Genomic DNA, 11,430 nt, shown 5'->3' with positions numbered 1-11,430 from the left:
CCTTACCCTGGGTTGTCTGGGGGCAATCCATAACCTTAGTAAAACAGATTTTTTTAATCCGCCCCTCGATTTAAAAAAAATTAGTCTACAAAAAACGCATTTAAAAGCAATTTTCTAACTAAAAACCTAAAAAGAAATATTAAACTAGCTGAAGTCTCCAGCGTTGCCCGGGCATACACAGAGTTTTTCGAAATCAGACTTTGGCAGTGACCTTCCTCTTGTTTTGAATGTCAAGTGTGCATTGATTCGGAATAAAACTGTAGATTTGTATAAAAACCTAACATACGCCGCCGCCACAGGCAATCTAATATAAACAGATCGTAGAAAATTTAGAAGTAATTCTAAATATTCAGTTGAATACCCATTGGATATGAAAAATTTATATCTGTTGAGTGCGCTTCGTGGGATTTTTACCCTTGGCACACAATGCGGGAGCTCGCCATTCCAAATGTTAAGTTGTCCAACACAGTTTTTTAAGATTGCTATGAACGACTACATTTATTAAAAAGAACACAATGTTGAGATTCACATCTGTTTCCAAATATGCAAAAATGAGTATTCTATTTTTTTTAAATTGATTGCATTGAGATACAGTGCAAAACAAGGCATTGGTTCGGTAGCACAGGGACATGGGGGTATTCAAAAAATAAAAAAAACTTCCCTTACGAACCGAGTCGTTGCTTGCCGTCACCTCGGCCCCCGAGACCTCTTCCAGGTGCATGGAGGGATCTACTCCCTCGTAGTCAGCATGGTCGTGGAAAACGTTCATTACTAAACAGCATTGCCGTATTTGGCAGGTTTAAATCGGGACATTAAAGGTACATTTTAGGTTTTGTCGGGATAGAGGACTCGACAATGGTGAAAGTCCCATCTTTTTAATAAAATATCCTTGAAAGACAAGATAAGGAAGACTTGTATCACTTTTTTTAATGCACGTACATGTAGTTAGGACCTTTATAGAGAAATTTGTATACAATAATAAAAATATTGTATAACAATATTTTCCCAAAATGAAAGCAGAATCAGGGTAAAGGGTAGATCCACTCTTCCCTTATAAAGTGCGTTTATATTAAATAGTGTCCTTTCAACCTTGCGGCAGAAATTTTATGGTCATTATTACATGAGTAGTTCATTACAGGTGGGAACACAATTTTTTAAAAATAAATATCTATTATTTATTTAGATGATCAACATAAACATTTGAAATATAAATAAAACTTTGTCGCACTTCTTTTCAGGGGAGATGTTTTGGATAATTTGCTTCTCATCATTCAGAATATGAATCAGAATCTGCATTGAAAAGATTCAAATGTGTAATATTTGGAAAGGTCTGAGATTTAACAACTTCATCAAACTGGATACTTCGAATTATGGTCTTTTCAACTGGAACAAGGCTTGTTACTTTTTCTGAAAAAAAAAAAAAAAAATTTCTTACACAAGTGCACCCATTGAATAGATAATACACACCAGAAATGCCTTCCACGCAATTTGAATGGAAACTGATGTCGCCACTGACTTAGTACCTACCTTTTTATTCTAGCACATTTACCATCCGCTATGTCTCTCACACTTCCTGACATTGTATAATATCTGTTTAACGTAAATAAATAAAATAAAATATTGACATTACTAGGACACGGTAAAGCTGGGGCAAAACCAGTGCCGTACTGTTGGGAAAAATAGATTAACAAAAATAACTAAACACAAAATAACGCGTACCAATTAAACACTAAGGACGGGTTGTTTCGGAGAATTTGAACAATTCATCAAATTTCAACGTTCATTTTCCAGTTTTGTGAAAGATTTTTTCAAGTTCTGTTTTAATTTCAGTTTTGTCGAGCAACTAGCCTATAATGACATAATAACAGAACTTGAATAGGACTTTCACAGAACCCGGAAATGAACGATGAAATTTGATGAATTGTTCAAATTCTCCGAAACAACCCGTCCTAAGTTTAATTGGTTGTTTCACAGAATTTAACAAATTCATCAAATTTAAATGTTCATTTTTGGGTTCTGTGAAAGTCCTATTCAAGTTCTGCTATCATATCATTTTAGGCTAGTTGCTGACAGAACTGAAATAATAACAGAACTTGAAAACATCTTTCACAGAACTTAAAAATTAACTTTAAATTTGATGAATTGTTCAAATTCACTGAAACAACCCGTCCTAAGGACGTTAGTCTCAGTTTAAGCATGCGAGGAGTCGAGAATGTTGTCAACAATAAAAGTTTAATGACTTATTATAAAAGACGTGCAAAGTTTTCTTGGAACAGTTTATATTTTATCTCGACGACCTCTGTGGTCGAGGGGTAAGGCTCTCGACTAGTAATCCGAAGCTCGTGGGTTCAAATCCCGGCGTGCGCAAGTAAATTTTATTTGTATGCATGCTTACGGCATGTTCCAGAGTGAAAGATACTCTAAGTGTCACCCTGGTGTAAGACCACCATTCGGAATTGTAACATTGTGAAATGAAATGTGAAATGACTTTAGCCCAGATCTGAATAGACAGGTACTCCCCCACCTCCCTCTTCACCATGTCCTTCAACTCCCCACTACTTTTAGTCCAACTGGCTATAGAGGGTTGGGAGCAGTTGGGCCTCTTGTGCATGAAGAAAAATGAGTATTACTAATGTATTAAACATATCTTCATTTATTGGTATTTCGGTTAAAAACGAGATTGCAAGCTGTTTCCTGATAAACTTTTAGTAAATTCCTAAAATATCAGAATTTTGAATATTTGCCTTGATAATATACAATGATGAAATGCAGAAATATTATGATTTTTATGACCATGTGTTCCGACATTGCGATAATACATTTGTAGTCAAGAACACCATTCAGAATTGAAAAGTTGCTTGAAATGGCTTTAGCCATGTTTGGTGACCAGAATCTGAACATCCAAGTAATTCCCCACCTTCCTCTTCCCATCTCCTTCCCGTCCCCACTACCTTCAGCATAACATTCCCCAATTGAGGATGCTATAGTCTTACTAGCCCCAGAAGGTAGGGAGCAGTTGGGACTCTTCTTCGGTTTCATATAAAATTGGTTTATGTCGATTGCTTTCCGATCCATGGGATGATGGGCTGATTTAGAAGTCACACTCCACCTATTTTGTAATGCTTTGTACAGTAAATAAGTCATTATAGCTAATTGAATATCTGAATAGTGACTAAGTGCATATAATACCAATAATTGTTAATACAAAATTACTAACATATTGTTGATTTTTTATAGTAATATGCGGAAATGCATATTACTATCAAAAGTAATACATTTATCCAAATTGTAACAACTACGAAAATTCTGTGAAAACCTCTAAAAAATCATTAATATTAAAAAAATAAATAAACTAATACAGTATTGCAGTCTTCAAAAATTAAACCTGCCCAAAATCTTGTTTCCTAACTATCTCAGATCTATGCTTTTAGAATTGTTACACTTTGGAAGTGAGATATGGAAATGTACATGAATTATTGGCAAAACTTACTATTACTTATTCCATTTCTAGCTTCGTAATCCGCCAGCTCTACTGGATGCGTTTTTCTTTTATGTATTCTGCAATTTGAACTGTCGGCAAAGGCTTTGGGACACCACGGACATGAAAACGGTGTTTTGCCTGTGTGGTTATTTAAGTGGGCCTGAAATAAATTTTTCATACATATTATTATTAACCGCTTCATGCTTTTAAACGAGTCACGCTCATGCGCTAAATGCATTCCAATTTCTGCTAGCCCGAGTTTCGACCTAAATTTCACAAGTAACACTTGTGAAAGTTATTTTATGTATTTTACTTAGTTTGAATTTGCCTGCAGTTGAGATCGGTCGTGTTTTTGAGCTGCTTATTTCGTTCTTATTTGTATTTTAATTGAAAAATGTACAAACTTTAAATAAAAAATTTAAAAAAACCTGATTTTTTAAAATACTTTTTTTTTAAAAAAACCCTAGCATTAAGTGGTTAAAAAAGACAATGATGTGATCTCTTTCAAGATTAAAAGATAGCCTAAGGATTGGTTGGTAGAAATTGTCACCAGGCAATAAGCCTGCCCATAATAGGTTCTACATATATTAAACCTGCCCATAATATCAACTTTGGTTCGATTCAAGCCACAAAAAGAAAATTTTACAAGAGACAATAAAAATGAATATTTACAAATTCATAAAACCAATCAAAAATCTTTAGATTGTCAATGAAAGTAGTTAATTGTTTTTCAAAATTTTGGTGTAAAATATTGTTTGTATTCTATGTATTTATAATTATTAGAGATTTGAGGGTTTAGTAATTTCATCTACGATTTTCTCGAAATAATCTATTAAAATTATATGTTTATTTAATTTTTAGTATCAAAAACTATTTTACCATGTTGTACTTTGAAGATTACTCTATATGAAACCACTGAAAAGTGGCCATTCCCGAAAAATGTGACTTGAAGGATTTTCAGTTGTTTTTACAAGAAGACAGTCTATATTATAATTAGAACATGGAATGTGTGATCTCTCTCAAAATAAATGTGACTTGAAGGATTTTCAGTCATTTTTACAAGAAGACAGTCGATATTATGATTAGAACATGGAATATGTGATCTCTCTCAAAATAAATGTGACTTGAAGGATTTTCAGTCGTTTTTACAAGAAGACAGTCGATATTATGATTAGAACATGCAATGTGTAATCTCTCTCAAAATAAATGAATAAATAAATATGAAGGGTTAATATATAAATAAACCATTACAAAATTTGTGTATAATATTTGGCTAATTTATATAGCGCAGTTTTCGTGAAAAAACACCTCAATATATATTTATTTATAAGTACATGTTACATGATTAATACATTTATTTAGAGAAGATACATTAGAGCACCATACTAGGCAGATGCCTGTTTCATGGTGACCAATGGAGGAATAGTTAGTTTGAATTTAAGTCTAGTGTAAACATATTTTGGTAGAATTATAAAAAAAAATAAGAAAATTGGAAAAAAAATGTTTTCAATAACTTACAAAATTGCCAAAGATTTCTATAAATAAGCACAAATATAAGTATGTAGTACACATATGTGCATACATACATATACATACACATGCACATATATACATACATACATGCACACATACATATTTATACATGCACTTACATACATATATCTTCTTCCTCACACATGTAAACAATATATACACCTCTATCTGAGTACGAGAAGCAGGTTACCGACACTATCACACTCACTCATCAAAAAGTCCCAAAATGATTATAGATCTCTGTTTCTGTGACTTCTTGCTAAATTGGCTATAAGAGAACAAATATTTTCAAACCCTATCTACTTCTCCTTTTAATAGCAAGTCATTGAAGATACACCAGTAATTTGTGGGTCGGGGGGAGAAGATAGATAAGTAATGCTTTCTTACTTCACAATAAACAGAAATATAATTTTTTTAATAGAAATATACATTTTTATGCACAAAACTCTTGGACTTTTCTCACCTTCCTTAGCAAAATATAGGTTTTTTTTTACCAAATTGTTTGATATAAAAATGTTTCTGCTTTTTCTGACATAACTGTTTTCCCACGCACGGTGCAATTATTGGTTGAAAGTGTAAAATATTAATAAAAACACTTACGTCAAATGATTTTTTCCATTTAAATCCTTTATTGCAGAAACTGCAAATAAATCTGCAAGTATCGACATGCATATACATGTGTTCGCGTAGCGTTTTTTTGTATGTAAATGAAGATGGACATTTTGTACATTTATATATTATACCATCGTGAACATCGGTGTGCCTCTTCAGACCCGAACTTGATCTATAGCTATAATGAAGAAAAGAAAGAGAGTTGTTAACCACACAGATATGGGAAAAAGGGTTTAACTCGTTTACTGCCGTCTTTGTGTGCCACTCGATGATTACCGTAGGAATGCCACTCCCATGAGAGTGATCGGCACTGAAAGGGTTAACCTATTTGTTGTAAAGAATAACGGACGAAAGCAATACTCAGTTTATGTAAAATGATGCAGATAGCATCCAACTTGTAAAATTTGCTGAATGTGCCTAACAAATTGTATCAAATGGAGTCAGAATTAAGTAATAGGTGTCAAAATAAATTTTAAAAATCACACATTTTATTGACTAACTAATAATTACTTGAATTTATAGTGTCACAAATCACGTCAAAAATGTATATTATTTTATTCTCACGTTTTGGGGCAATGGGGGCAAGCGAAAGGTCTCCCATCGCCGTGTGTGAGAATGTGATTTTTTAGATTCATTTTTAAATTAAATGATTTCCCACAAATGTCACACACAAATGGTCTGTCTTTCTCGTGGACAGCTTTAATGTGGCCTTGAACTGCATATTTTGTTCCAAATCTAGAAAAAAAAAAACAATAATATTTATTTTCTGTTTGAAAATACAACTAAATATGAAAAGCGACGCATAGTTGACCACCGACGAACGCACATCGAAACAACCAGATCCTTCGTAGAGAAGCAAAGTTCGCTAAAGTAAGGTAACGGTTTGCAATGCAGTTCGTTGTAGGACTTTTCATGGTAAGGCTTAAATGTTTGTTTCTAACTGGACCGTCAGACGTTCTCTCATATTTCACATATTCTTTTTTATTGCGATGAGCAAATTAAATAAAAATTTTAAAACTGTCTAACTAAATACTCGATTTCAGAAAACAATTTTTTTTTGCACAATTTGAGATTCGCAATTACATTTATTACGGAGCGAGCAATTCGCGAACCATTGTAAAAAGAACTACTTATTCATAAGCAGATTTTATTTTTGAAGACTAAATATTTATTCTACAGTGCAAGTTGCCTGTAGATTTTCATATTCATTTATTGACAAATCACTGAAAGGGACATTCCCATGCCACTTACCCCGCTCCGCGGTTGAGATAGTTTGTTCCCCTTATCCTTATGAGCAGCTGTCTCTTACTTACTCCCTATAATGCGTGCATATTATAATATATTTATGTAAACATTAAAGTATTAATACATACATACTTTGTTCCACAGATTTCACAGGAATGTATGAATCTCTCTTCTCTAGGAGTGTGATATTTCATATGACGTTTCAAAAAATAAATTTTGGCAAAACTTTTGTCACACTGGTCGCATTTATATTCAGAAACTGGATTATTCGCATGATTGGACATGTGTTCAGATAATCTCTTTTCAGAGAAGAAAGTACTCTTGCACATGGTGCACCTGCAAAATAGTAGATTTATTATCACCCTTTAAAACTGGGAAAGTTTGGCTGATGGTTGCCAACATTTCCAAAATAATAGGAAACCACGAAAAAGAATCTGTCAAATCATTATTATTCTAATGGAATATTTCACCACCTCTGAGTAAACCGTTGAGTAACTACTCACCAAGTATCTTTTGACACAGGACGGTAACCGGCCACCGTTTCACCACAGTAAAGTAGCTCCCATTTACATAGTAGTTTAAACAGACATTTACTTTACAGGTGGCGTTACTTAGCAGTGGTGAAACAGATAATATATGTTACTCGACAAGTAGTGCTAGTCGACAGTTTACTCAGGGGTGGTGAAATATCCTATCCTAGTTAGAATGATGGGTAAAAAAATTTTCTAAGATGCAGTAAATGAAAATTGGAGCATTTAGGTGCTGATTAAATAGTAGTATATGCAACTTACTTGTGGCATGAATTACTGTCATGCTTTTTAATGTGCTGGTATATAGTTTTAACGGAGCCTAGGTATTTATTGCAGAGACACAAAACTTTTGGTTTAGATTTATGAATCTGGTTTGTATGTTTACGTAGAATATGCCATTGCGAAAAATGATCACTGCAGATATGACACTCAAAACTGAAACGAAATAATGTACAATTAATCTTTCGTAAAACTGCTAAAATTACAGTACTAAGAAATTTAAAAAAATATAAAATATATTTGTTCTCCTTTCCCTGATTGGCTAGTCCATTCATTTGAATGTCTATCATCGTATTAGTCAACAGAAAACAACCCCATTATATAATATCAAGTCAATGCAGCTAACTTACTTAATCAAGGGACTATTAAGAGCAGCGCATGGTTTCGACTTCTTATCAATCCTGTTCCCGCCAGTTCCAATTTTGATGTTACACAGATTGATGTTTACACCTGAAGAAACTCCTTTTATAGTTTTTCTTTTCTCCCGTAAAGACTTTCTGTTGAGACTTTTAATTGCTTGTGTTTTCTTTTTGTACTTTCTTTTCGTACCTAAATAATCAATGTCCATAATTAATTACTAACTTCTTTATTCACTGCTTATTGTTATAATACACACTTATTTTATGTCTAGCTACACAAAAAAAAAACAGGGATCAACCATTTTGAGATTGCCCTAAAAAATAATTCTTCCTTATGGACAAAATTTTTGGTAAATATGTGCCGCACTATTAACAGGCACAGATTACGGAAATTACACTTCCTTTCAATTGAATTACTACGAGAAAAACTATTTACGTTAGTAGAGATGGTAAAAGATGCAGTAAAGTACCATTTTTATTCAAAGTTCAAAATTTCCCTTATATATGTGACGCCATTTTGGATTTTTTTAGTATGGATTAACGTTTGCGAAAGTTTGAATCTAAATATGCACAAATTATATAAATAACCGAAGCTAAGAACATATTTTGAACAAGTAAATAGTTGTTTCTTGTAGTAATGTCGTAGCAGAGTGTGATTTCCATATTCTGTGCCTAAAAGTGCAGCAGCGGGTAGGTAAAGATTTACCAAAATTTGTTTCTTTGTTATTGTTTGTGACTAAAATAACAGCAAAAACAATATAGGTATTTAGTAATGTAATAATACATAATAATTAAAATGACATACTTTTTGCAACAATGTAATCATCATCACTGAAATTATCTTGATGTTCAGATTTTATAGAAGACTCGTCCATAATTTCATCTTTAATATCCGTATTTAATTCTACTTTGACTGTTTCCATATTAGGATCAACAATGTTAATTTCATTATTTCTACGAGCAATCAAAGATAATGAAATCTGTGTGGCTGAACATTTCAGTGCATATTCGTCAAAAGATAATACTTGCATTCTGCATGGTTCGCACACTTGGATTGGCAAGGTATCATCCATTGTTATCTAAAACATTAAAACAATTGTAAAATAATATTTTGTTTTTGGTTATTGTTATTATTTTTTCGTTGCACGGCTGCGGGGACATACTTTAATTGATAAATATTTACTAATCAAATGCACCAAATATTTTTTATCGTCTGAAAAGAGATGATCCATATCACGGTTGCATAAATCGGCACAGAGTCGACATGAACTTTCCAAACTACTGTTATTTTTTGAGGCCATATTTTTTGCAGCCTCCTTAGGTCATAACCCCAATATCACTGTCAAATAACCGCAAAATATTATTCTTTACAGTATTGACGCATATAAATACTGGCATCCCATCATTATAATAAGAAAACTACGATAAGTTATATTATTATTTAAAACGTTTGCACATTATTTTTGACAGATCTGATCATAAATAAACCACTAAGATTGACAGAGGGCATAGAGTGTTCAGAATCTATGGTTGAAAAGGCTGTTATGTTATGGTTACGAATGGAGCGTTTACTCTCGCGAGAGTGGTAGTAGCGAATAAAGGCCCGTTTATAATAAGATCCCCCACTCCCTTGTGCATCGGAGTATCAAGGTGTAGCGACTAAACGCTTACCAATAACACCATCCCTGAAAAGTGAGTTTAGTTGTGCCTTAAGTATTATAGAATCTTATTATCTTAACATCTTAAGGTTAAACGCAACGCTTGTTATATTCTACGTGTTCATAGATGGCGTTAATTAAATAATTTTATTAAAATACGCTTTTGCAAAGTATTTCTTTACAATATTAAGAAAAATCATTTGTTTGCGCCCGTGTATACGCAATATGAATCAATAGTTTTGTTCGTTTAAAAACTCAATTCTTTCGAGAAAGGCATACAAATACAATATTGTACCGATTATTCAATCCAATATTGTATTTGCATGCCTTTCTCGATAGAATTAGTTTTTATAAAGACAAAACTATTTATTCATATTGCGTATATGCGGGCGCAAACATATAATTTGTCTTAATACTGTAAAGCAATACCTTGCAAAAAGCGAATTTTGATCAAATTAATTAATTACGCCATCTATGAACACGTAGAATATTACGAGCGTTGCGTTTAACCTTAAGATAATAAGATAAAATACTTACTATCTACTTACTTAAATACTTACTATCTAACGTTTTTAATGTAATGTAATATTTTTTTAGGCCTATCAAGAAAAAGAAAACTATCCACGCCAAACGATGTCCGCAGAAATTTCATGGAGTTGGCGGATGCACAAAAAAAATCTGTAGATTCGTCTACAGATTTAGACCTCGAGCACAAAAAAATTCTTCACGAACAGGAATACAGGCATCGTGAAGCTATTTTAGAATTGAAAATTAAACACATGAAACATGAAGACAGGCGTCGTGAAGCTATTTTTGAATTGAAAATTAAACACATGAAACATATACACGAGTTAGAAGTAAAAAAATTGAAAGAGGAAAACCGAAAGGAGAATGATTTCCCCGTTACAATAGATTAAAACATTTATTTTCTTTCTTTCTATTATTATTTGTAAATCTTTTTTATTTTTAAGTTAATTAATACATTATTTTATACAAAAAAAATTACAATAAATGAGCAAAATAACTGTTGACAAGATTTTGTTGTATGTCATTATTACCCTGTCCAACATTTTCAGGAAAATGTCCTCCGTCAATTTCTTGGAGAATGGTGACAAAGTCTGGTGGCTCTGTGACATTGTTGTTAGTGCATATGTTGTGCAACACCGCTGTGGCAACAATCACGGCTTCCACTCTTGTGGCATCGATTCTCAATTTCGTTCCTACTGCAGGAAAACGCCTTTTCCATATCCCGAAAGTCCTTTCTACAACATTTCTTGTCCTGATTTGGCTTTCATTGTACAAAAGTTCAGCGTCAGAAACAGGATTTGCCAGTGGGGTTAATAAATACGGTTTTACCGCATAACCACGATCGCCAACTAGGTGTCTGGCTCCATAGAGCCCATCTTCCAGTTTTCCTTTAATTCTGGAATTGTTAAAAATGGTGCTGTCATGCGTAGAACCTGGCCATCTTGCCACAATGTTGGTTATTTTGCAGTTGGCATCCACTATTGCTTGCACGTTGTATGAAAAGTAATCTTTTCGATTACGGTAATACTCAGCATTGTTCCCTCCAGGAGAGAGAATTCCTATATGGGTGCAGTCGATGGCACCAATTGTGTTGGGAAATCGAGCAATGCTGTAGAACTCGTTGGCACACTGCTGAATTTCATTCTCTGTTTGAGGAAATACAATATATTGTGACCGAAGGCGGGCTATTGCTCTGCTAACCCTGT

The 11,430-nt window shown here is 33.3% G+C and overlaps 1 protein-coding gene across 4 annotated transcripts; it reads right to left on the bottom strand.

The window, feature by feature from the left end:
* Positions 1-1,187: 1,187 nt before the first annotated feature.
* On the bottom strand, positions 1,188-9,552 carry LOC149424967 (uncharacterized). Of its 4 annotated transcripts, none has more exons than XR_016305658.1 (9): positions 9,203-9,552; positions 8,845-9,118; positions 8,031-8,229; positions 7,663-7,836; positions 7,000-7,207; positions 6,191-6,361; positions 5,615-5,804; positions 3,491-3,641; positions 1,188-1,407 (listed from the first exon to the last, which is right to left on the bottom strand). XR_016305658.1 is itself a non-coding variant. In XM_089650879.1 (9 exons), exons 1-9 carry the CDS (start codon positions 9,338-9,340, stop codon positions 1,268-1,270), a joined length of 1,641 nt encoding a protein of 546 aa, XP_089507005.1. In that variant the 5' UTR covers positions 9,341-9,552; the 3' UTR covers positions 1,188-1,267. The 4 variants fall into 4 exon arrangements, 3 of the variants coding, with proteins under 3 accessions (XP_089507005.1, XP_089507008.1, XP_089507007.1); XM_089650879.1 differs by having other exon boundaries at positions 7,004-7,207; XM_089650882.1 differs by having other exon boundaries at positions 7,004-7,207; positions 9,223-9,552.
* Positions 9,553-11,430: the final 1,878 nt, after the last annotated feature.

Source organism: Hesperophylax consimilis, chromosome 3, assembly GCF_061612785.1.
Source record: "Hesperophylax consimilis isolate HC1 chromosome 3, BYU_Hcon_1.0, whole genome shotgun sequence".
Classification (NCBI taxonomy): Eukaryota; Metazoa; Arthropoda; class Insecta; order Trichoptera; family Limnephilidae; genus Hesperophylax; species Hesperophylax consimilis.
The sequence above is the reverse complement of the archived record's forward strand: the minus strand, read 5'-3'. Positions and strand labels throughout refer to the sequence as shown.

Coding starts and splice junctions, on each gene's coding strand:
- LOC149424967 (XM_089650879.1), bottom strand. CDS start 9,340: ATGGCCTCAAAAAATAACAGTAGTTTGGAAAGTTCATGTCGACTCTGT. Junction 3,642..5,614: donor AATGGAAAAAATCATTTGAC/GTAAGTGTTTTT, acceptor AATTTATTTCAG/GCCCACTTAAATAACCACAC. Junction 1,408..3,490: donor TAGAAATGGAATAAGTAATA/GTAAGTTTTGCC, acceptor TTTTTTTTTCAG/AAAAAGTAACAAGCCTTGTT.